At 45.4% G+C, this 26097-nt stretch overlaps 2 protein-coding genes and 1 pseudogene across 4 annotated transcripts in view; 1 reads left to right on the top strand and 2 right to left on the bottom strand.

Moving 5' to 3' along the window:
• Positions 1-20842, bottom strand: part of LOC309549695 (sulfotransferase 6B1-like) — a 403842-nt gene extending 383000 nt beyond the window's left edge. For both annotated transcript variants that reach the window (XM_082250145.1, XM_082250144.1), the window contains exons 1-2: positions 20565-20842; positions 1562-1671 (exon numbers count right to left, since the gene is read on the bottom strand). In XM_082250145.1, coding sequence (XP_082106271.1) covers positions 1562-1671; positions 20565-20763 — 309 coding nt within the window. In that variant the 5' untranslated portion in view covers positions 20764-20842. The remainder of the gene's footprint in view (positions 1-1561; positions 1672-20564) is intronic.
• LOC309549693 (sulfotransferase 6B1-like) overlaps positions 1-26097 on the bottom strand; it is a 607359-nt gene that overhangs the window by 213458 nt on the left and 367804 nt on the right. The window lies entirely within an intron of this gene.
• On the top strand, positions 2081-6246 carry LOC309550181 (annotated as a pseudogene). Its single transcript has 2 exons — positions 2081-2125; positions 5001-6246. The product of its transcript is annotated as an uncharacterized misc_RNA (transcript).

Below are 26097 nucleotides of genomic sequence, written 5' to 3'. Positions count from 1 at the left end.
ACGTGCTCAGCGTCATATCCAGAGGTTGTCTTTGGGAAATTGACGTATGAGAGCTGCCAGTATTGCTGCAGAGGTTGAAAGGATGGGGGGGGGGGTCAGCCTGTCAGTGCTCAGACCATACACCACACACTGCATCAATTTGGTCTGCATAGCTGTTGTCCCAGAAAGAAGCCTCTTCTAAAGATGAAGATGCACAAGAAAGCCCGCAAACAGTTTGCTGAAGACATGCAGACTAAGGACATGAATTACTGGAACCATGTCCTGTGGTCTGATGAGACAAAGATAAACATATTTGGTTCAGATGGTGTAGAGCGTGTGTGGCAGCAACCAATTGAGTACAAAGCCAAGTGTGTCTTGCCTACAGTCAAGCATAGTTGTGGGAGTGTTATGGTCTAGGGCTGCATGAGTGCTGCCCGCACTGGGCCACAGTTAATTGAGGGAACCATGAATGCCAACATGTACTGTTACATACTGGAGCAGAGCATGATCCCCTCCTTTTGGAGACTGGGTTGCAGGGCAGTATTTCAACATAATAACGACCCCAAACACACCTCTAAGACGACCACTGCCTTGCTAAAGAAGCTGAGGGTAAAGTTGATGGACTGACCAAGCATATCTCCAGACCTAAACCCCATTGAGCATCTGTGGAGCATCCTCAAACAGAAGGTGGAGAAGTGCAAGGTCTCTAACATCCACCAGCTCTGTGATGTTGTCATGGAGGAGAGGAAGAGGACTCCCAGTGGCAACCTGTGAAGCTCTGCCCAAGAGGGTTAAGGCAGTTTTGAAAAATAATGACACTTTGGGCCCAATTTGGACACTTTTATTTAGGGGTGTACTCACTTTTGTTGCCAGCAGTTTAGACATTAATGGGTGTGTGTTTAGTGATTTTGAAGGGACAGCAAATTTACACTGTTATGCAAGCTGTACTCTCACCACTTTACTTTGTAGCAAAGTGTCATTTCGTCAGTGTTGTCACATGAAAAGATATAATAAAATATTTACAAAAATGTGAGGGTGTACTCACTTTCGTGAGATACTGTAACTCCAAAGAGGTGTGCTCCTGCAGTCCCGACTTAGAGTCCAGAATGATTCAAAAAGAGAAAGAGTCCTCAACCAAGAGGTCAGCAAAGAGGAAGAGAGGATGCTACTACCCATACTGATCTACACCCGTACATATCTTATCTACACCCGTACATATTTTATTCCAAACATATGCGGTCATGGAGTCTGTCAGGAAAAGGAACATTTGCTATCAAATGCTTTACTGTAATTTTCCTTTTCTGATGGACTCCATGGTAGCATAGATATCCTCCCAGTGTCATGAGTAGGCTAGTTACAGAACACGGTCTCTGGCTCAGCCTCAAAATTTATGGGAGTGGGGTCCTATGGGGTAGGAGCGAGGATGGAGCTACCCAAACATATGCTGCCATGGTGTTCATCAGGAAAGGAAAATTACTGTAAGTATTTGGTAGGAAATTTTCTGTTTTCTTATTATAAGTGACACTATTCAACCTTTTCTCCAAGTTTTTATACAGCTTGAGCAGCTCTATATGATACATACCTCAAATTTATTGGGGGATTTGAATTCTATTATTGGGATCAAGGCACTAGGTTTTTTATTGTGCACTGCATGGACCATGCTATGTAACAGCATTACGGACCAGTTTGAGCCTGAGAAAAAGAAGAAGAATTAATGACAATGAAAAAAAAAAAAACATATCTGAGATCACACAAGTCTATTAACATTTTTTCCAAACTAACAAATTACTTCAAATGACATGTTAAAAAAATATATATCTGTAAATATACACACACATGGTGTATATATACTTTATATATTTTATACAGTATATATACCAGGGCTGTAGATCATTTTTTGTTTTGGGGGGTTCAGTGGCAGGTAAAAGTCTTTTGAAATAAAATACATTTCACTAAATTCTCAAAGACTCGAAAAAGGGAAAGCTATTTGTGTTGCCCATAGCAATAAATCAGTCTGTTTTCTCAGGTTCTCAAGAACATTCAATCTGATTGGTTGTCATTGGCAAGAACAACAAGTTTTTCCTTCCTCCAGGTTTTATAAATGTGGCCCGGTACAGAAAGCATCAAGCATGAGATTATTACTGCAGTATGTGTAAACAGGGCCTAAATCTTGATAATATAAAAGCCATCCTTATTATGAAACCTTAACTGAGCATTGCAAAAACTTCTATATTGTGGAAGACAGAGCACTCACAGCTTTTTATAACACATTCAGATTAAATCCTCCTTTTCATGGTTGTTTAGATACAGCCACTGGATTAAAGCAGTAAGAATCAGTGGATTCTTGTATATGAAATGACCGCGGCATGCAAAGTAATGACAAGCTGACAGTGGCCGCAGCTGTTCTCATGTAGCCACGCCCACAGCAGTTATCTGTAGATGTCTGAGCCTGGACACAGCTGATAAAAACAATGCATTTGTTGCGGCTGTGTGCATGAACCCTTAGAGAAGAGGTACTGTGCAGAGTCCATACATACAGAATAAGAATAGATACTGAGAATTATACCCAGCATACAGGACAAGAGAAGCGGTACTGTGCAGTGTCCATACATACAGAATAAGAATAGATACTGAGAATTACATCCAGCATACAGGACAAGAGAAGTGGTACTGTGCAGAGTCCATACATACAGACATCCCAACCTGCAAAAACTCATTTCAGGGAGGTGGCAAAGTCATTTCAGGGAGGTGAGCCCCCCCGCGCACGCCTGCGCCGCACCCCCCCCCCCTTTTCCAATTTAACACTACCTGAGAATAATGAAATGAAATGTAATCAGTATACCTGGTCACTGGTGCTGGTCACTGATGCTGGTACTGGTCACTGGTGCTGGTACTGTTCACTGGTGCTGGTACTGGACACTGGTGCTGGTACTGGACACTGGTGCTGGTACTGGACACTGGTGCTGGTACCGGTCACTGGTGCTGGTACCGGTCACTGGTGCTGGTATCGGTCACTGGTGCTGGTACTGGCCTGGTCACTGGTGCTCGTACTGGTCTCTGGTACTGGCCTGGTCACTGGTGCTGGTATTGGCCTGGTCACTGGTGCTGGTCATTGGTGCTGGTACTGGCCTGGTCACTGGTGCTGGTACTGGCCTGGTCACTGGTGCTGGTCACTGGCCTGGTCACTGATGCTGGTACTGGCCTGGTCACTGGTGCTGGTCACTGGCCTGGTCACTGATGCTGGTACTGGCCTGGTCACTGGTGCTGGTACTGGCCTGGTCACTGGTGCTGGTACTGGTGCTGGTCACTGGTGCTAGCCTGGTCACTGGTGCTGGTACTGGCCTGGTCACTGGTGCTGGTACTGGCCTGGTCACTGGTGCTGGCCTGGTCACTGGTGCCGATACTGGCCTGGTCACTGGTGCTGATACTGGCCTGGTCACTGGTGCTGATACTGGTGCTGGTCACTGGTGCTGGCCTGGTCACTGGTGCTGGTACTGGCCTGGTCACTGGTGCTGGTACTGGCCTGGTCACCGGTGCTGGTACTGGCCTGGTCACCGGTGCTGGTACTGGCCTGGTCACCGGTGCTGGTACTGGCCTGGTCACTGGCGCTGGTCACTGGTGCTGGTTCTGGCGCTGGTCACTGGTACTGGTACTGGCCTGGTCACTGGTGCTAGTACTGGTCACTGGTGCTGGTACTGGCGCTGGTCACTGGTGCTGGTACTGGCCTGGTCACTGGTACTGGTCACTGGTGCTGGTCACTGATGCTGGTCACTGGTGCTGGTACTGGCCTGGTCACTGGCCTGGTCACTGATGCTGGTACTGGCCTGGTCACTGATGCTGGTACTGGCCTGGTCACTGGTGCTGGTACTGGCCTGGTCACTGGTGCTGGTACTGGCCTGGTCACTGGTGCTGGTACTGGCCTGGTCACTGGTGCTGGTACTGGTGCTGGTCACTGGTGCTGGTACTGGTGCTGGTCACTGGTTCTGGTACTGGTCACTGGTGCTGGTACTGGCCTGGTCACTGGTGCTGGTACTGGCCTGGTCACTGGTACTGGTGCTGGCCTGGTCACTGGTACTGGTGCTGGCCTGGTCACTGGTGCTGGTACTGGCCTGGTCACTGGTGCTGGTACTGGCCTGGTCACTGGTGCTGGTCACAGGTGCTGGTCATTTGCTGGTACTGGTCTCAGGTGCTGGCTCTCTGGTGCTGCTCTCAGGTTAGGTCACTGTGTCTGTCACAGAGTGGGGTGTCACGATGATTGGTCCTGCGCGTGCCAAAATGCCTCCTGGAGTAGAAGATGTGGCTTGCTCTCTGCAGCTCCTCCCACAGGAGGAGTGCATGACTCATATCACTCATATCACAGCATACAGGACAAGAGAAGTGGTACTGTGCAGAGTCCATACATACAGACATCCCAACCTGCAAAAACTCATTTCAAGGAGGTGGCAAAGTCATTTCAGGGAGGTGAGCCCCCCCACGCACGCCTGCGCCGCACCCCCCCCCTTTCCAATTTAACACTACCAGAGAATAATGAAATGAAATGTAATCAGTATACCTGGTCACTGGTGCTGGTCACTGATGCTAGTACTGGTCACTGGTGCTGGTACTGTTCACTGGTGCTGGTACTGTTCACTGGTGCTGGTACTGTTCACTGGTGCTGGTACTGGACACTGATGTTGGTACTGGTCACTGGTGCTGGTACTGGCCTGGTCACTGGTGCTGGTACAGGCCTGGTCACTGGTACTGGTGCTGGCCTGGTCACTGGTGCTGGTACTGGCCTGGTCACTGGTGCTGGTAGTGGCCTGGTCACTGGTGCTGGTAGTGGCCTGGTCTCTGGTGCTGGTGCTGGTCACTGGCCTGGTCACTGGTGCTGGTACTGGCCTGGTCGCTGGCGCTGGTCACAGGTGCTGGTCATTTGCTGGTACTGGTCTCAGGTGCTGGCTCTCTGGTGCTGCTCTCAGGTTAGGTCACTGTGTCTGTCACAGAGTGGGGTGTCACGATGATTGGTCCTGCGCGCGCGTCAGGCATTCAAGAGGAGGAATGTGGTCAGATTTAAGCATAGGGGTTCCAGAGAAGATCTCCCTGATAGGAGGTTTGTAGTAAGGGAGCTGCTGTGTCAGCAGATGGGGTTTGTGCCTGCAGACATACTGGCGGTCATCAACCTCCCCGATAGGCAAGGTTATGATGTCAGCTTTAATCTCATGTCTGACTTAGACAGATTCTGGGCCGGCTTCACCCAGTTTCGGGACAAAGAAGGTTGGAGGAATTTTATCTTCATTCCCATCTCCAAACCTGACACAGCCAATGTAAATATAATTTTCTGGAATGAGTCCGTACCCCCCCCAGGATATTGTCATCTGGCTTAGGAGACATTGTGAAATGGTTTCTGGTTTGACAAAAACTAAAGACAGTGATGGGATCTGGACCGGTGGTTGGAGGGTTCTGGTAAAGTTGAGGCAAACTAACAATATTACCCATCACCTGCCAAACTCCTTTTTCATTGTGCGGGAGAGAGGAGTTTGTTTCTATGCTGGTCAGCCCAGGTTATGTTTTAAATGCGGTAAATCTGGCCATGTGACGAGCATTTGCACAATCCAAAAGTGTAATCTTTGTGGAGAGGTTGGCCATATCAGCTCTACCTGTGAGAATGTTAAGTGCAATCTATGTGGAAGGCTTGGCCATTTCCACAGAGATTGCCCGGAGGCTTTCCATAACATGGGTGGGGAATCTGCAGACGATGAAATTTTGGCTGCAGCAGAATGTCTGGAGGAGGAGGCCTTAATGAATGGGGTTATCTTGGCTGGGAAGGAGGTGGACCCAGTGGTCCAGGAAACTACCCCCGAGCGGACGGATAGTGTTCAGCGGGTTGAGGATCAGCGGCCAGCTGTGCACTCTTCGTCTGTTTCGGTTCCTGTCCCTGTGAAGGACATTCCGAGTCAAAAGAGAAGGAAGAAAAAAGATAGGTCTACCCGTAAACCTGAAAGTGACTGGACCTTAGTGCAGAAGCCAGCTAAGAAAGTGAAGGGGGCACCAGAAGTGGGGAAGGTAGTTTCTACCAATAGGTATGAGGTCTTATCAGAGTCAGATGCCGACTCCTGTTTCCTAGAGGCCCAGGAACTGGAGCAGGAATTAAAAAGAGTGGAAAGAGAATGTGCGACTGGCTCAGAGGATGATCCGTCCAGTAAAAAGCGTTCACCCCCTGTTCCTGTAACTGCAGAATCTGATATGGAAACTGGTAGTCGGCAGAGTGACTCTGATTCTGATTTATAATGATGGGAGCCTTATTTTTACTCCTCCTTGCTGTGATGGCAGGATTCTCTCTGAGCATTGTCTCCAGCAATGTGAACAGCATAAAAAACAGGAGGACAAGACATGCAGCTTTTGAACATCTCAGGTACCTAGACGCTGATGTCTATTTTTTACAAGAAACACATCTAACATCTGTTGGACTATTACAGGAGGCAGAGAAGGAGTGGCACACAGGACCCTCATTTTGGTCTTTGGCTGTGGAGTCCTATGCGGGTGTTGCCATCCTCATTAATACTAAGAATGTGACGGTGCACAGACTCACTGAGGTGTCAATGGGAAGATGTCTTATGTTGCAGGTAACAGTTCATGGCAGGAGACTCAGATTAATTAACATATATGGGCCCCAAACAATATCAGGAAGAATTAGGTTATTTAATGATGTGAAACCATACCTTTTTACATCAGTCCCTGTGATTATGGTAGGAGACTTTAATGTCGCTAGAACATTAAGTGACCGTTTTTCTGGTAGAGTGGTGGGTAGTGACTCCAAAGTTCTTAATCGCATTATTTTGCAAACCGGGTTGAGTGATGTATTTGCACAACATGGCAGGAAGCCGGGCTTCACCTTTGCCCGTGGTAATATCAAGAGTAGACTCGATATGGCATTTGTAAGTCCTACGGAATTGGTTACCAATATGAGTGAGAAGCTGGTACCTTATTCGGATCATGTGGCTCTCTACTTTTGCCTGGGGAACTGTAAGCGTCCTGATATGGGTAGGGGGCTATGAAGGCTCAACTCCAGTCTTCTAGAGGATGAGTCAGTTCAGCAACAAGTACAGATGCTTTTGCAACACCAGGCAGAGAGATTAGACTTCTATGATTGTACGGCCGATTGGTGGGAGGATGTTAAGAAGGATATCTCTTCTCTCTTGAAGAGGTTGTCAGCTAAAATGGGGAAAAATAAATATAGCCATTATTGCAGGCTGCGGAAAGAGCTGGAGTTGCTTTATTCAGGTGGGTTGGAGGCAGGGAAGAAAATTGATCAAATAAAATCTGAGATAAGCCAGTATCAGTATAGCAGATACAACTCCCTAGTATTTGAACGAGATTCTGGATCCCCAGGGGCACCTGATCCCTTTGAGAATTGTCGGGATAAGGTGACCAGAAAGTTAATAACAGGCCTGAAAGATTCTTGGGGGAATGTGCAGGTGTCTTGGGAGGGTATTCTGGGAGTGGTAAAATCATATTACGCTGACTTGTTTCGGGAGAAGGGTTTGGATAAGAAGAAGATGGCACAATTCTTAGAGGCAGTTCCAGGTCCTGATGTTGATAATTTGGATTTTTCCACTTTGACAGCAGACATAACGGTGGAGGAGGTTATGGAGGCTATTGATAAATTACGTCAAAAGAAAGCACCAGGACCCGATGGCATTACGGCTGAGTTTTATAGGAAATTTAAAGAACTCCTAGCTCCGATTCTGGTAGATGTGTTTAAAAGTTTCTTAGAGAAACGCCTGATGCCTCCATCCATGAGGGTTTCGTCCTTAGTTCTGCTGTTTAAGGGTAAAGAGCCTGATGACATCAAGAACTGGAGGCCCATTGCCCTTTTGAATGTAGATCGGAAGATTCTGGCAAAAATATTATTCTCTAGATTGAATTGTTTTTCTACAGCACTATTGACAGACTGTCAGTATGGCACGGTAAAAGGGCGGAATATTTCTGGTGCTGTCATTTCCTTAAGGGAAGCTTTTGAGAGATGTAAGGTTCTTGGGCGAGGGAAATATATTGTGAGTTTAGACCAAGCTAAAGCTTTCGACAGGGTTGACCATGGGTATCTGTGGGCGACTTTGTTGAAGTACGGTATCCCAAGATTATTTGTTGATTGGCTAATTACTTTATATTCTAAGGCTGAGAGCTTCCCTCTCATCAATGGGTGGCAGGGTGGTAATTTTGGGGGTTGAGGCTGGAGTGAGGCAGGGTTGCCCCTTGAGTCCCCTCTTATATGTGTTTGCCATCGATCCTTTGTTGAGATCGTTGCAGGAGTGTGGATTTCAGGGGGTGCCTGTCCCCCAAGCCTCGGCCCTTTCTGTAGTTGCCTATGCGGATGATGTAACTGTAGTGGTGTCTGCTTCTCATGAGGCCCAGCTGTTAGAATCTGCCATTGGAACTTACTCTGAGGCCTCCGGGTCTCTGGTTAACTTTGAGAAGAGTGAAGCTCTCTGGACACTGCAGGGTGATCCAGATTTTGATATGCCCCAGTTTGCAAAAGCTGCAAGCTATCTTAAGATCTTAGGGGTTAAGTTTGGAAGGGAGGATAATGCCAGGCTAAACTGGGAGGAGAAATTGGATGCTGGGAATGCAAAGGTTCAGCGGTGGAGGAATTGCAAGCTGACCTACAGAGAAAGGGTCACCATGTTGAAGACTTATCTAGTTCCCATCTTTCTATATGTCTCTATGGTATTTCCATTGCCAGAATCTTTCTCTGCTAGGCTCTTTAGTCTGTTTTTTCAGCTTTTATGGGGTAATAGGCTAAACCCAATAAAAAGGGGAGTCACTTACCTGCAGAAGAAAGAGGGTGGGTTGAATATGATAAACCCTAAGGTGTTTTTTGATTCTTTGTTTCTTAAACTTAATTTTGGGTGCTTGGACTCCAGAGTTGGCTTACTTTGGGTAAGTAGTGTTAGGGCCTGGATATTGCCTCATGCAGAGTCCTGGATGCAGGGTGGTTCACTCAAGAGGAAGAGATGTACTCGGGGTTATCTCCCGCCATATCTGGATTCCCCTCTGAAGTCTCTGAGGAGGTGGGGGATTGAGAAGTCCTACCTTGAAAATAGCTCAAGGAAATTGTTATATCAGAGGATCTGTAGGACCTTTTTCTGTTCTCCACTTGTACTCAGAGACTGCACTACAGCTGCTTTGGAGGAAAGCCTAAAGTTGCTGAATAGTCCAAGATTACCTTTAAAGTTTTATGACCTTGCCTGGCTGTCTCTCCATGGGAAGATGTATGTGAGGGGGAACATGAAAGGTCTGTCTGCATCTGATAGAAACTGTCCTTTGGGCTGTAATCAGGAGGAGTCCATGGAGCATTTCTTGGTGGATTGTTGGGGAAGCCATGAAGTCTGGGAGGAAGTAGCTGCCAGAGTTGGGATCCAAGGGTTGGGAAACTTAGGTTACTCAGACAGGCTTTACGGTGTTCCCCCAACAATGCACGGTGTAGACAGAGGGACGATGTATATGATCATTGCTGTAGTCAAATACTACCATTGGCACGCAAGGACTAAGGCTGCTATGCATAACGAACAGTTTATCCCTAGTAACATTGCAGGTTTGGTGTTATCTGACCTAAGATGGATAAAGTGTTTGGAGATTAGGAAATGTAAAAGAAGTCTAGAATTATGGAAAGGAGTTTCATTGTAACATGAAATTTACATTTATTTACCTTTTTTCGTAAACTGCTAAGTTTTTGACCTAGACAATTTGTCAGGAATTGTTGTATTTGTGTTATTTTCATACAGTTACAGACTGTTATTATGTATTCTGTTTGTTTTTACAAATAAAAATCTCCATACATACAGAATAAGAATAGATACTGAGAACTACACCCAGCATACAGGACAAGAGAAGTGGTGCTGTGCAGAGGGTGTGGCTGCTTGTGGAGCAGCTGTAGTCTGTGTGGTGCTGAGCTCGTCTGATGTCTGGTACAAGCCCAGGGTTGGGCTCCCCTGGGCTGGGATCTCTCCCAGGAGAGTCCCAGGCTTTTCGGCCTACACAAGGACTGTCATGTGAAGCTGTGGTTGGTGGTGAAGTTGGAGGACGGAGTGCTGGGAATGGAAAGCAATCTGCAGAGACTGTAAGTAGACGTGGAAATGTTTGTGAAGGAAAGTCCAGTTTGAAAAGTACCGATAATAAAGATATGAGGAAGCCTGTTCAGAAGTGTGACAATGTTACTCAGCAAACCCTGAGTTCTGGAAGTCAGCCATTGCAATCATTGCATGCCCAGCAGAGTACGGCTCAATCATTGCATGCCCAGCAGAGCGCAGCTCAGTCAGTTCAGAGTGCAGCTCAGTCAGCTCAGCAAAGGAACATTGTCACTCAGCACAGACAAGCTCTGGAAGCATGGTTCAATGCAACCAGCCATTGCAGTCCCAGCAAGCCCAGCAGAGTGGAGCTCACTCAGCTCAGAGTGGAGCCCATACAGTTCAGGCTGTTCAGCACAGTAACATTGTTTCTCAGCCCATTCCAAGTTCTGGAAGTGCGACTCAAGACAGTCAGCCATTGCACAGCACTCCTCGCAAATATACGAGGACTTCTCTGGAACAAAAGACCATTACAGAAAACTTACAGCAGTGCATAATGGTGGGCAGCAGCCAGGAACGTTCATCACGCTCCAAACTGCAGCAGAATAAAGGTGAGGGTGGTAATAATTCTCCACACTCTGCCCAGTGAAACATTCTACACCCGGAAGAGACCCTCGGCCCAGTACTAGTGATGGGAAGGTGGATCAGGAGTTCAAACGTCCTGCAGACATGAAGCAGAAGGGGTTAAAGCCAGGACCTGTGCACCTGGCTGATAGGTTTTCTTCCCTGGTAAAGAGAATGGAGACTCTGAGGAAGACCAAGGTAAAAATCCAGAAGCAGATTGAAGCTGTCTATAGACTCAAAGCTGCCAACCCCAAGAGGGAAATCATGTATGACAGCAAACTAAACTCCCTGGGCATTGAACTGGCCGGTGTATCAAAGGACATTGATGCTATTCTGGAAGACATGGGACCAGTGGGGGAGGTGTACAGGGATCGTGACCGATTTGAGGCAGGATTGAGTGGAAGGACTGAGTTTTCTTCACAGTCAGACTCTGGGGATTTGGTCCAAAGCTCCTTGCCACCAAAGGTGTCTCCTGAAGGGAAGACTCTGAGGCCTCTGGAGGACATTGGGGCGCAACACCAGGTTGGAGTGGATTTTCCTGCTGGACCTCCAGCTCAGGGGGATGGTGAGAATGTCAGTGTAACCCAGCAGACATTCACAGTACAGGAGACTCAGAGAAGTGACATGGTGGACTCCCAGCATATGGACTGTGAGAACAGTGCTGCCGCTACCACTAATACTCATTGTGGGAGCAATGCTGGGGAGACTGGTGTTCATGATGGGGGTAACACTGGGCTAACTGGTCATGATGCTGCTAGTAATGATGTGATGTGCAATGCTGGTGTCACTAATATTGATGTGGTGAATAATACTGATGTCACTAATACTAATGCCAGTATATCTGAATGGGGTCAGCAACAGTCAGAGAGCGCTGAGAATGTGGCGATGGAGGAGTCAGTTCAGAATAACCCCCAAGACCCCCCCCCTTTGGTTGATCCACCGCCTGCTCCACAGGGCAATGCTGGTCCATCTGGTCAGGTCCCTCCTCGGAATGCCTGGAGCCGTGGGGCCCCTTCTTTTTCCACCGGTAACAGTTATTCTGGTCAGGCATTTAGGAGGAGGAATGTGGTCAGATTTAAGCATAGGGGTTCCAGAGAGGATCTCCCTGATAGGAGGTTTGTAGTAAGGGAGCTGCTGTGTCAGCAGATGGGGTTCGTACCTGCAGACATACTGGCAGTCATCAACCTCCCCGATAGGCAAGGTTATGATGTCAGCTTTAAGCTCATGTCTGACTTGGACAGATTCTGGGCCAGCTTCACCCAGTTTCGGGACAAAGAAGGTTGGAGGAATTTCATCTTCATTCCCATCTCCAAGCCTGACACAGCCAATGTAAATATTTTCTGGAATGAGTCCGTACCCCCCCAGGATATTGTCATCTGGCTTAGGAGACATTATGAAATGGTTTCTGGTTTGACAAAAACTAAAGACAGTGATTGGATCTGGACCGGTGGTTGGAGGGTTCTGGTTAAGTTGAGGCAAACTAACAATGTTACCCATCACCTGCCAAACTCCTTTTTCATTGGGCGGGAGAGAGGAGTTTGTTTCTATGCTGGTCAGCCAAGGTTATGTTTTAAATGTGGTAAATCTGGCCATGTGGCGAGCGTCTGTACAATCCAAAAGTGTAATCTTTGTGGAGAGGTTGGCCATATCAGTTCTACCTGTGAGAATGTTAAGTGCAATCTATGTGGAAGGCTTGGCCATTTCCACAGAGATTGCCCGGAGGCCTTTCATAACATGGGTGGGGAATCTGCAGATGAACTGTTGGCTGCAGCAGAGCATCTAGAGGAGGAAGCCTCCATGAATGGGGTTATCTTAGCAAGGGAAGAGATGGACCCAGAGGTCCAGGAGACCCCCAGACCGACAGGCAGTGTTCAGCAGGCTGAGGATCAGCAGCCGGCTGTACATACTTCATCTGTTTCAGTTCCTGTCTCTATGGAGAACATTCCCGGTCACAAGAGAAGGAAAAAAAAGGATAGGTCTACCCGTAAATCTGAAAGTGAGTGGACCTTAGTGCAGAAGCCAGCTAAGAAAGTGAAAGGGGCACCAGAAGTGACTACGGCAGTTTCTACCAATCGGTATGAGGTCTTATCAGAGTCGGATGCCGACTCCTGTTTTCTAGAGGCCCAGGAACTGGAGCAGGAATTACGAAGAGTGGAAGGAGATTGTGCGGCTGGCTCAGAGGACGACCCGCCCAGTAAAAGGCGTCCGCCCCCTGATCCCGTATCTGCAGAATCTGAGATGGAAACTGGTAGTCGGCAGAGTGACTCTGATTCTGACTTATAATGATGGGGGTTTTACTCTTTGCTGTGATAGTAGGACTAAGGAACGTGGGAGGTCTGGCAAGGATAGGAAATGTAGAAGTATAGAATTATGGGAAGGAGTTTCATTTTAACAGGAAATTTACATTTATTTACCTTTTTCGTAAACTGCTAAGTTTTTGACCTAGACAATTTGTCAGGAATTGTTGTGTTTATGTTATTTTCAGACAGTTACAGTTTGTTATTATGTATTCGGTTTGTTTTTACAAATAAAAATCTCCATACATATAGAATAAGAACAGATACTCAGAATTACACCCAGAACAGGACAAGAGAAGCGGTACTGTGCAGAGTCCATACATACAGAATAAGAATAGATACTGAGAATTACACCCAGCATACAGGACAAGAGAAGTGGTACTGTGCAGAGTCCATACATACAGAATAAGAATAGATACTGAGAATCATACCCAGCATACAGGACAGGAGGAGTGATAATGTGCAGAGTCCATGAATACAGAATAAGAACAGATGCTGAGAATTACACCCATCATACAGGACAAGAGAAGTGGTACTGTGCAGAATCCATACATACAGAAGGACAGATTCTGAGAATTACACCCAGCATACAGGACAGATACTGAGAATTACACCCAGCATACAGGACAGATACAGAGAATTACTTACACCCAGCATACAGGACAGATACTGAGAATTAAACCCAGCATACATGGCAATAGAAGTGGTACTGTGTCGAGTCCATACATACAGAATAAGGACAGATACTGAGAATTACACCCAGCATACAGGACAAGAGAAGTGGAACTGTGCAGAGTCCATGAATACAGAAACAGCACAGATACTGAGAATTATACCCAGCATACAAGACAAGAGAAGTGATAATGTGCAGAGTGCATGAATACAGAATAAGAACAGATGCTGAGAATTGCACCCATCATACAGGACAAGAGAAGTGATACTGTGCAGAATCCATACATACAGAAGGACAGATACTGAGAATTACACCCAGCATATAGGACAGATACTGAGAATTACTTACACCCGGCATATAGGACAGATACTGAGAATTACACCCAGCATACAGGACAGATACTGAGAATTACACCCAGCATACAGGACAGGAGAAGGGATACTGTGCAGAGTCCATACATACAGAATAAGGACAGATACTGAGAATTACACCCAGCATACAGGACAAGAGAAGGGATACTGTGCAGAGTCCATACATATAGAATAAGGTCAGATACTGAGAATTACACCCAGCATACAGGACAAGAGAAGGGATACTGTGCAGAGTCCATACATACAAAATAAGGACAGATACTGAGAAATACACCCAGCATAAAGGACAGATACTGAGAAATACACCCGGCATACAGGACAGATACTGAGAATTACACCCAGCATACAGGACAAGAGATGTGATACTGTGCAGAGTCCGTACAAACAGAAGGACAGATACTGAGAATTACACCCAGCATACAGGACAGATACTGAGAATTACATCCAGCATACAGGACAGATACTGAGAATTACACCCAGCATAAAGGACAGATACTGAGAATTACATCCAGCATACTGAACAAGAGAAGTGTTACTGTGCAGAGTCCATACATACAGAACAAGGACAGATACTGTGAATTACACCCAGCAGACAGGACAGATACTGTGAATTACACCCAGCAGACAGGACAGATACTGAGAATTACATCAGTCATACATGACAGATACTGAGAATTACACCTGGCATTCAGGACAAGAGAAGTGGTACTGTGCATACAGTACACACAGAATAAGGACAAATATTACTCTCAGGGTACAGAACTATACCCAGAACAGAAACTTACATACTATTGTGCAGTGCTAATGCATGCCTAATTTCTAGTTTATTACAGAATTAAAAAAAAAAAAATCCTGCACCACATCCACACTAGCTGCTGCCATGTAACTCAGCAGTTGGTGTAAATGGACCCTAAAGCCTAGTACACACGCAACGAATTTCCGCCGACCGCTCGTCCATCTTTTGCCCAAAGTGGTGTTTTGTTGGTTGGAATGTGCCTAGACTGCACACAAATTTTCCCGCACTACAAAATTCTACTTCAGAAGTGATGTTATGTGTTGGTTTGCTTTCTTTGTGTTCTTTCTTCTCTGAGCATGCCCAGTCTTGCTCATAAGATTTTTCCCTGTCGAAATCTGTACTGACTGCACGAAAATCGGCCGTGTTTTGATGGCGGACAAACATTTTATAGCCTGCACACCAGATTTTTTGTGGCCGAAAAGCAGAGTCGTTTGTCGAGAGCACCATACTAACAAGCCGAAAATCGGCAGATCGGTCGTCGGGCGAAAATTCCCGGCCGAATTTTGACTCGTGTGTACGGGGCATTAGGCTGGCCATACATGTTCAATTTTCTTGTACGATTTTCTGTTAGATTTACCACAAACCATATAATATGAGGTCAAAGCTAAACAACACTTTCACTTGTATCCAATTAGGCAGGCATTTGTACTACATAATTGAAGGTAAATTTCAAGAAAATTGTACAGAAAATTGTATAATGTATAGGGTCACAGAAGTTTCAGCTTAAAACAAGTTTTTTCCATGCAATAAAAAAGGCCAGGACAGTGGACAGCAAACAGTCCAGTCTGGTTCTGGCAGACATGTTGTGGTGCCAGGTCAGACGGGCACCAGTAAGCAAAGGCCAGTCACTGAGTTTGCCACAGTCAGCGGTAAGTATTTTCAGCGGCAGCAGCGGTAAGTGGTACGTGAAAGTGACATTCTTTAGTGAGAGCAAAGGGGGGCAGGGTGCGGCAGTTTCTGGGCACAGCAGGCTACCAGCCTTGTATAAGGTATCCTCCAGACGGCCAGGTCAGTCTTCAACCATATCAAAGGCGCAAAGAGGCAGCAGGAAAGCATAGTGAGGGTGGGCAGGACTACAGGCGTCGGGAAATGTGATAGGTGGAGTGATCTGTTAGCCTCGCCTGACTGTGTACAGCGCAAGTTACTGCCTGCCTGATACCAGCCTACTAAACAGTGCACTTTTCACTCCACCACTGAACTATGCCTTTTGCTAAGCGGCGCCGCACCGTGTACGGCAGCAGGACAGTGACACTTGCCATTTTAGAAGGACGCTCTGAGGGGGTGGGGGGGGGAGGGTTTAACCCCTCTGACCCCCCTTATCTACGCCCCTGATATATACACGCATACATGTTTTGCAAAATTGTAAGTGACACTGTCACTTTGCTCATTCATACAAAATGACTTGTATTCTTGCAACAACCTCCACATATTATTATACATCAAATACTATTGGTTATTGGGAATTTGGTTTTAAATATGACCATGAGGAGGGTTTAGTGTAGTGATTTTGCATTGTTATGGAAATGTCCTTATGTTTTTTCTAGACCTGATGAAGGGGGCATTTTTGTACCTTTAAAATGCATTTGTAGTGCTACCTCTGAAGGACTCGCTGTAAGGCTTCTGTCACACATACGGTCCGTTTCTCTGTTTTTCATCCATCCCTTGACGGATAAAAAATAGACATCAATGCATCTCTATGTAAAAATGGATGACAACGGATGATCATCCGTTAACATCCGTTTTCATCCGCTTCCGTCAATGTCCGTTTTTTTTTGAACGGATGAATGCCCTATTTTTCATCCGTCAAAAAAAAAAACGGATCAGACGAAAAACGGATGTAAAAAGGACAAACATTCCGTTTTTCCATTGGTGGTGGATGTAAAAAAAATGGATGCAAAAATGGATGAAAAACTGATACATTTTGACGTGACTGAACTGATTAACTGAACGGACCGTATGTGTGAAAGGGGCGTTAATGTTCACAAGTTCTTTCCCCACAAAGTGCAGAGGCAGCCAGGCACACAGCAGCAGTTCACTAAAGCTAGAGCTTAATAATCAGTCTAGAGCAGTGGTAACTAAATGGTGGACCACGGTCTGGAACCGAACCGACTGACAGTCCTGTCCAGACTGCGGCCATGCCATTGCCACGGCTTAGTGTTCTCTCTGGAGTGTGGCAATCCAGGCAGATCTTCTTTACTCCAGACTTTCTGCTATGTGCAGGGCCAGCACCCTTTGTTTGTGCAGTGGGGGTGGAACTTTAAAGAGTAACTCCACTTTTGTTGAGAAAAAAACATTCCCCTCTGGGTGATCTATGTACATTGCAAGGATTATAACAAATCTTTGTTGCAGATTCCTACCTTTTGCTATTCTGAAGAAATCCCTCTGTGTTTCTCTGTGCCCATGAGGGAAAGTGAGTCTAATGGGAGTGGTTTCATAATTATCAATCAGCTGTGCACCTGCAAAGCTCTTATGAGGTAATCTGCTGGGCCTGCATCCCTTTAGACGTTTTCCTATTGGGAGTATCTCACCAAAAATGACATTTTTGTTGCAGGAGATGCCTGAAATCTGACTTGTATGTTAAGGCAGACTTCTGGGAAAATCAGTGAGCCAATCACACAAGCAGGAAATGATGTTTCTGGGGGAAGTTCTGATCACATTTTGTGTACAGGACAACTCCAGGTAGCCATATTGCTTTGCATTTTCAGAAAATTACAGTGGCTGCAGATTGAAAAGGTACTTTATAATAACATTTAATTACAATATGACTTGTGTGTGTGGCAGTTGTATATGTTATATTATTTTTTCCCCACAAAATTGGTGTTACCCTTTAAGGGCGATTACCTTGAGCGGTGTACTACTTTACAGAGACCAAGTTGTCAAAGACAGCTCTCTGTCCAGGGTAAAGTTAGGTAGACAATAATCACATGATCACCAATCCTTTCCACCCCTCCCGGACATTCCAAACTATTTAACTGCTGGGGCGAGCAGGAAGGGATTAGGATAGCAATACCAATAAAATAACCTGACAGGTCTAGTACTATTTTTCCCCTTTCTCAGCAATAAAAGCCTGACAAGGTTTCTAGTCTCTCAGCTGTAATAAAAAAAAAAAGCTGTGTTCTCATCTTCAATTTCCAACGCCCTTTAAATAAACAGTGAGGGTTTAGATTCCCCAGTGGGAGCAAAGACAGCAATAAAAACTCGACAGGGGTTCTAACCCTTCCACATGCTATGGTGAAAAAGGTTTTGGTTAGAAATGAGCCTAATTCCTCATACACACGCAACGATTATCGGCCGACCGATCGGCCGTCTTTTGTCCAGTGTTTTGTTGGTTGAAATGTGCTCTAGACTGCACACAAATTTTCTTGGCCAACAACCACCAACTTCAGAAGTGATGTCATGTGCTGGTTAACTTTCCGTGTGTTTTTTCTTCTCTGAGCATGCCCAGTCTTGCTCATCAGATTTTTGTCTGCCGAAATCTGTACTGACTGACGGAAAATTCGGCCGTTCTGTTGACGGCCAACAAAAATTTTATAGCCTGCACACCAGATTTTGTTCGGCCAAAAAGTCGCAGTCGGTTGTCGGAAGCATCATACTAACAAGCCGAAAATCGGCCGATCGGACGTTGGCCGAAAATTCACGGCCAACAATCCTTGCGTGTGTACGAGGCATTACAGTGACTTAACCAAAATGAAAAGAACTAAAGGCAAAATGTTTTTTCAATTATAGTACAAAGTGGCATGATACAATGCTGTACAAATCCAGGTAATATTCACCATAAAACAGACACTGCAAGCCAACTAGTCAGCATAAGGAGAAAATGCCAAGATAGAGGAATCCCAATTGACATAATAAGAGTATAGGCAAAGTATACAAAATAACAGTCAAGTTGTCCATACCCAATAGAAAGGATTCGAGAGCAACAAAGAGGAAGAGAAGGGTAAAATGTGCAACTGCAAATGATGGAAAAAGAAAAAGTTGTGGAAAAAAGATGAGGGAAAAAAAAAAAAAAAAAAAAGATGAGGAAAAAAAAAAAAAAAAAAAGGGGGGGGGGGTGATGGGGATTGTAGGGAGGGGGGCAGGAAAGCGCAACCCCATCACCCTATCCAATGCACTGCATCCTATCGTCACACATAGAGTATTGAGAAGGCACACTAACCAAGAGGACCACACTTTTTCATATTTCCAAGGACAACCCCTATTCTGAAAACAATATACATAAGTAGGGCAGCAATTTTTTTCATTTTTGAAAACAGTAAGGAAGGGGTTTTTTTTTTCCTCAACATTTCTGTCCCACTGGGGAGATTTCGCATCACTTACTGTCCATTTCCAAAACAGGAAGTATAGGGGAAATCCCTCCAAAGGGAGGGAGTCCCTGTTTGTCACCAAAACTAGTGTTCCCATTGGAAAAATTCCCCTCTAATCCTGTCCTGCCCTAGGATTTTATTTTACTTTCACTCTCGATGATCATGATATACAAGACCAACAAAGAGAGTCAATCTCCATAATGGAGGAAGGGACAAGAATAAAATCCCAACAGGAGTTCTAATCCCTCTCCACTCTATCCAAAACTAAGGAAAAAAAAGAGCAATGTTTTGCTTTTAGTTATACTTTAAACCAGGGCTTTTTTCTAAGAGAATAGGTGCAGGAACTCCTCCCTTCTGAGTCACCCCTTGACTCCGTCCCCTACCCACCCCCGAGCACCATTCCTTGGTTTCACCTCCTACCCAGCTCCCAGTACCACCCCTTTTAGAGAATTAACGATAACAAGAAAGGCAATATAATAGATCTAGAAACAATGGACACCCCAGCGACAATACATCCACCCCTGCAACAATGGACTTCCAACATCCAGCATCAATAGACTCTCCAGCAGCCAATAGCATTAGGCCCCTCCCTCAACAGTAGATCCCTCCCAGCAATGATTGATTCCCTGCAACATCATACCCCACAAGCAACAACTGACTTCCCCAGCAACAATAGACCCTCTGTGCAAATAGATCCCCTCCAGCAACAAATAGATCCCCTCCAGCAACACTAGATTCCCCAGTAGTCAGCATCAATAGACCCTCCAGCAGCCAGCAACAAAGACCCCTCCCTCAAAATAAATCCCTCCCAGCAACAACTGACCCACCAGCAGCAAAAGACCCACCCCAGCAACAATAAATCCCTATGAGCAACAGAAGACCTCCCCAGCAACAATAGACCCCCCTCCTCTGCAGCAATAGATTCCCTATTAGCCAGCAGCAATAGACCCTCCAGCACCCCTTGACATTCCATACATTCAGTTCTGTAGGTGCCGGTTCCCGCTGAAAAAAAGCCGTGCTTTAATCTAAAATCTGAAATGTTCCGCAATGTTCACCCCCACCCCCCTTAATATTTGCAAGGTCTTCTCCCCAGCTTCTACCAGGTGCCTACTCTTCTTTCATCCTGATTGGCCATCGTTCATTCACCCTGGCATACAGGCACCATGCCAAGAATCTACACTGAGCTGCGCATGCACAGCCCAGCGTACATTGTAAAAAGCACTGCAAGCAGGCAGTTACACTTAATTTATTGCAGAATAGACATTGACTATGTGATAAATAGGCTGTCTACCACTGAGTTCCACTTTACAATGAGTTGTTTTAATTTAATTCTAATAAAAAAGTGAGTGTCTAAATTGATACTCCTCCCATTCTAATGTCTTCTAGTGAAAATACGCATATGCTAAATCTGCTCTTAAATTAATAGTTAGTGTCTCTAAAGTTTAATTTAAACCAATTCTATTACATAATGACTTACCACACTTGGGATAAGCTGCCATCATGATATCATCCTCACGTGTCTCAAATGTTTCCAGAGCTTGAAATGTGTCAATGTCGCACGTTGCAGTTGGAAACAACACTCCATTGTACACAAACAGCAACTCATCCTCTGGGATATTTTTTGCAGCTTCAAATACTTTTGTGATCTCCTTGTGAAATTGTGTAACGTCTGCCATTGTAATGAGGTTGAAACTTAAAGCCGAAGTGCTGGATTCTTTTAGATCTGACTGCTGTGTTTTCTTCTCATTCCTTCAGTGACGGAGGGAAAGGAGGTGGGAGTAAGAGTATCCGGGAGGAGGTAGAGGAGGTCTAAAGAAAAGAGTAAAAGCCAAAATATCATTGAAAGGCAAATGCCCTCAAGCTGTTAGTTGCTGCAGGATGGGAGTTTCTACATTTCTAGTTTAACCACTTAAGCCCCGGAAGATTTTACCCCCTTCCTGACCAGGGGGTATTTTGCAATTCGGGACTGGGTGAATTTAACGGACAATTGCACGGTCGTGCGACGCTGTACCCAAATGAAATTGACGTCCTTTTTTTCCCCACAAACAGAGCTTTCTTTTGGTGGTATTTGATCACCTGTGCGATTTTTTTTGATCATGCGCTATAAACAAAAAAAGAGCGACAATTTTGCAAAAATAATATTTTTCACATTTTTTTATATGAAATTCCCCCCCCCCCCCCCCCAAAAAAATGTAAAAATCAAAATTTTTTTTACATTTTTGGCCAATTTGTTTTCTGCTACATATGTTTGGTAAAAAAAAAAAAAAATCACAATAAGCGTATTTTGATTGGTTTGCGCAAAAGTTATTGCGTTTACTAAGGGAAAGATTTTTGTCATTTTTGTTTTTTTTTTTTAACGAGTAATGGCGGCGATCTGGGTTTTTTTTTTTTGCGGGACTGCAACATTGCGGCGGACAGATCGGACCCTTGACTGACATTTTTGACACTTTTGGGGGTACCAGTGACATTACTACAGTAATCAGTGCTATACATATGCACTGTTACTGTAAAAATGACACTGGGAGGGAAGGGGTTAACTTTATTGGAGAGGGAGGGGTTAAGTGTGTCCCTAGGGGGCGTGTTTCTTACTGTGATTGGATGTGGCTGTGTGTGTAACAGCACAGATCAACGGTCCTACATAGCAGGACCGAGTGATCTGTGCTTTTACACAGGGGAGAATGACAGACGGCTTGTTTACATTAGCCGCCTGCCTTTCTCCCTCTCCACCTGACGATCGCGAGTGACCGGCGGACATCGGGTCCACCGGTCACACACTCCGGTTTCTTCGGGTACGATCGGGGGCGGGAGAGCGCCTCCGGCGGCGCGCACTCGCCCCCTATTTGCTCCCAGGCTAGTGACGTACCGGTACATCACTTTGCCTGAGAGGGGCTGACCGCCGCCGTATATAGTCGGGCGGCGGTCAGCAAGTGGTTAAAGGCTACGTTCACCTTTAGCCCTGGTTCACGCCGGTGCGCTTTTGAAATTGCGCTACTTCAGCGTGATTTCAAAGCCGCACTGCATATAAGTCTATGCAAGTCACAATGAAATCTGTAAAAAGTAGTACAATAACCTTTTTCATAATCGCTGCAACATGAGTCATGGCGATATGAACAGTTCCATTGCCAGCAATGGGGTACAACTTGTCATGAGATTTGGAACTGTCAAGTCGCATCAGTGTGTACGGGGGCTTAAAGTTGAACTCTGTGGAAAAATTTAAGTGACACTAAACAATATCCTTATTCTCCAAAAGGAATCCATACACATCCACTACTTAATGCCCCTGTACTCTTTTTTTTTTTCATGAAATTGTGTCAAAGGGCTCTTTCACACGGGCGGTCCGATCAGATCCGCCTGTCAGTTTTTTAGGCGGATCTGATCGGATCCTCCATGCAGCTCTATGGGGCAGCGGGTGTCAGCGGAGGTGACCTCCGCTGACACCCGCTGCCATCCGCATCCGATCCTGTGCTGAAATCTGGACGGATGGAAACCCTATTTTTCCATCCGTTCAGTAATCGGAGCAGAGCGGATCTGATGAGAGCGGACAAGCGGTCCGCTCTCCTCCGATCCCCCATAGAGGGCAGCGGGTGCTGAGACACCTCCCTCTCCGCTCTGCAAGCGGAGATGGAGCTGTCATCCGCCCGGCTCAGCGGGGATCGCGGATCGATCCCCGCTGAGCAACACGGATCCGCCTGCGGAGGTGGACCGTGTGAAAGAAGCCTTACTGTGTTTTTCTGCCTCCTTGTAACGTCCTAAATGAGCTCTCTAACCCCTTCTTTTCCCCTTCACTTTGGTTGCAGTCCTGTGCACTGCACTACACTTCCTATAGGCAAAAGTCCAAGAGAGGGTGCCTACATTGCTACATACAGTGGGACCATGGAGAACAAATTTAGCCACCCTCTAATAGAAAGTCAGATCACAGCAGCAAAAAAGAGGAATATGGAGATTTGGAGGAGGCTGAGAGCAGTAGAAGGTTCTTGAATGAATTTTGAGTTAAGAATATGTAGTTGAATAGATTATTATTTTCAATTTAAATTTAAACTTTTTTTTTTTTTAACCAATGTCATAATAAAGTGATAATACAGTTTTCTTTTTTTTAAATATAACAAACACGTAGTACTTACCTTCTCTGTGCAATGGTTTTGCAAAGAGCAGCCCAGATCCTCCTCTTCCCGGGTCCCCCGCTGGTGCTCCAGGCCTCTACCTCCTGCCTAGTGCCCCCACAGCAAGCAGCTTGCTATGGGGGCACCCAAACAGACTCGCGTCGGAGCCGCTGCTCTGTATGTGTGATGCGCTCCACTGCTGTACAGTGACATGTGATCCTGTACAGTGTGCTACAAGAAAACATTTACCTAATTTTATATGTAGATTGGTATTTTTTAAATCTTGTTAATTTGTAAGCAGAATGCTAGTCTCACTTTGTATGCCATTTTGAATCCAATACAGTCAACTATAATGCATAGTGCTTCATAGAAAGGGTCCTTTACAACAATAGTCTATTTTTGAATTTTTACAGTCAAAATTCACACAATTTTCACACATTTTTCCAACTAAATTCATTTTTAAAATTGTGTGAATCATGGTTAAAAGCTGTATAATTCTTGGGTAAAAACATTTATAAATACACATAAATATTATCATTTAGGCCAAATCTTCAGTGACAAGCTGAGGTTAGAAACTGACTGGCTGCCATGCATAGCTGCACAGGATTCTGAGTGCCAGTTTTAGTAAATCTTCCCCATGTATCAAGTTACATTTTTCTTTTTATTAGGTTATCTCTGAAGCAGACTTATATAATTAAGAGAACATATCACATACGATTCCTTTATACCTTTCTCCCCATATCATTTACAGAAGCAGATCTCATTGGCCACAAGGGAGATGAGTGACTGTTTGGTCTAAACCTAGGTTCAAACTGAACGCCCGAACTTTAACCTGTTTTGCCCCTATGTTTGACAGGAGCCAAAAATCATATATAGTGGAATTTCTATTGCTTCTATATATGACAGCTTCAGGGAACTGTCATTCGGCTAGTGGTACCATCAGGACCCGTCGTGTGCACCGGGTTGTCTGATTATATATATATTTTTTTGTGACTCAGTGGGTGGTGGGCCTTGTGTATGACAATGGATTTACAACAAGGAACATTTTTAGAGGAATTTCTTTTGTTAATAAGGGACTTGACAAACGTTTGGAAATATTTATTTTATAGGTTACAAATTTTTTTGGTGAATGAGTAGGGGTATTATGTACCCCATACTCATTGATGTAGGGGTGGTGCTGATATCTAGGGACCCACTATTAGCACATGTCCTCATCAACATGGCCATCACCATGTTGAGGGCATGTGGCCTGGTATGGTTCAGAAGGGGGAGGGGCACAGAACCCCTTAAAATCCTTACCAGACCCAAAGATTCTGGTATGGATTTCCTGGGGGACCTCACACATTTATTTATTTATTTTTTGCGTGAGGTGCACCCCCGAAAATCTTTATTTTATTTATTTCAGGTACTTATATAGCGCTGTCAATTTACGCAGCGCTTTACAGATACATTGTACATTCACATCAGTCCCTGCCCTCAAGGAGCGTACAATCTAAGGTCCCTAACTCACATACATACACAGTAGGGCCAATTTTTTTTATACAGGATCCAATTAACCTCCCAGCATGTCTTTGGAGTGTGGGAGGAAACCGGAGTACCCGGAGGAACCCCACACAGGCACAGGGAGAACATGCAAATTCCAGGCAGGTAGTGTCGTGGTCAGGGCCGCTGATAGGGGGGGGGGGACCACCAGCCCTCTTGTAGAGGGCCCGAGCACACAGGGGGGCACACACAGAGAGGGGGATTAGTGATGGACAACAAATACAGAAATCTTCCTCCAGCACCTGAATCTGATCTGTCCCTCTCCCTGCTATCAGCTTTTATCTGTTGAGAAAGAGACAGTTGTCCCCAACTAATCCCCCCCCCCCCCACAGCACTTATCTCTGCTCAGTAGTTTATTTGTAAATTGTAACTTTGTTTCCCTCTCTCTCTCTGTCTCTCTGATAACTGAGCTCCAACTACCCAGCCTGTATATTTTTCTCATCTCATCTTCTTTTTTATTTAACATCGTTTTTTTTTTTTTTAGATTTAGAAGGATGCGAGTTATGTTATATTTGTGTCTGCTAATAGTGATTTTGTTGGAATTTTAGCTAAATATATCTTTAATATTTTCTTGGGGGGCCCTGCCAGGTAGTCTGTACAGGGCCCAGCAATTTCTAACAGCAGCCCTGGTCGTGGTTGGGATTTGAACCAGCGACCCTCTTGCTGCTAGGGGAAAGTGCTGACCACTACACCACTGTGCCGCCCTCAAAAGTGACTCCCGAAAATCTTTACCACACCCAAAGGTTTTTTTTTTTTATCCGCAGCAGAATCGGATCGAATGGGGGTTCACACTAGTGCGATCCGATTCTGTGCGAACTTGCAGATCGCACTGCGATATGTGATCTGATCTGGGGGTGTCGTTAACATTTAATTGACACCCCCAGCGTATAGCATATGGCAGTGTGAACTGCCAGGGGTGCGGATGCGATGCGGGAACATGCATCGCACAAATGTGAACCGGCACTAAAGAAAAAAGACAGCACACAAATCCCAAAATAAATAGCAAACCCTTGGATGGGTCTGTGTGCTGTTTTGTTTTTTGTTGTTTTTTTAATCTGTCAATGACTTGTCATTTGCCAGCAATTTTAAAACTTTTTTTTTTCCTTTGTAAATCTCAGTACTGCCTCAGCACTTTCTGTACATCACAAAGATGCACCCCTTCACAGGCAGGGTTAGGATACCCTCCAGGCGTGATATTTAAAGGAATTGGACATTTTATGTTCCACTGGAAGCATTCAAAAAATCACTGCTCCTGGCCAGTGCCCCCTTCCCCCTCAAGCTATGTTTGACCCCCTGTTCCTTATTAGCCCAAAAAAAGAGCATTGTTAATTTAGCAGGTTTGACTCTTATTGATTTTAGTGGGGTTAG

The sequence above is a fragment of the Pelophylax lessonae genome (assembly GCF_965119305.1).
Source record: "Pelophylax lessonae genome assembly, chromosome: 3".
Classification (NCBI taxonomy): Eukaryota; Metazoa; Chordata; class Amphibia; order Anura; family Ranidae; genus Pelophylax; species Pelophylax lessonae.
The sequence above is the reverse complement of the archived record's forward strand: the minus strand, read 5'-3'. Positions and strand labels throughout refer to the sequence as shown.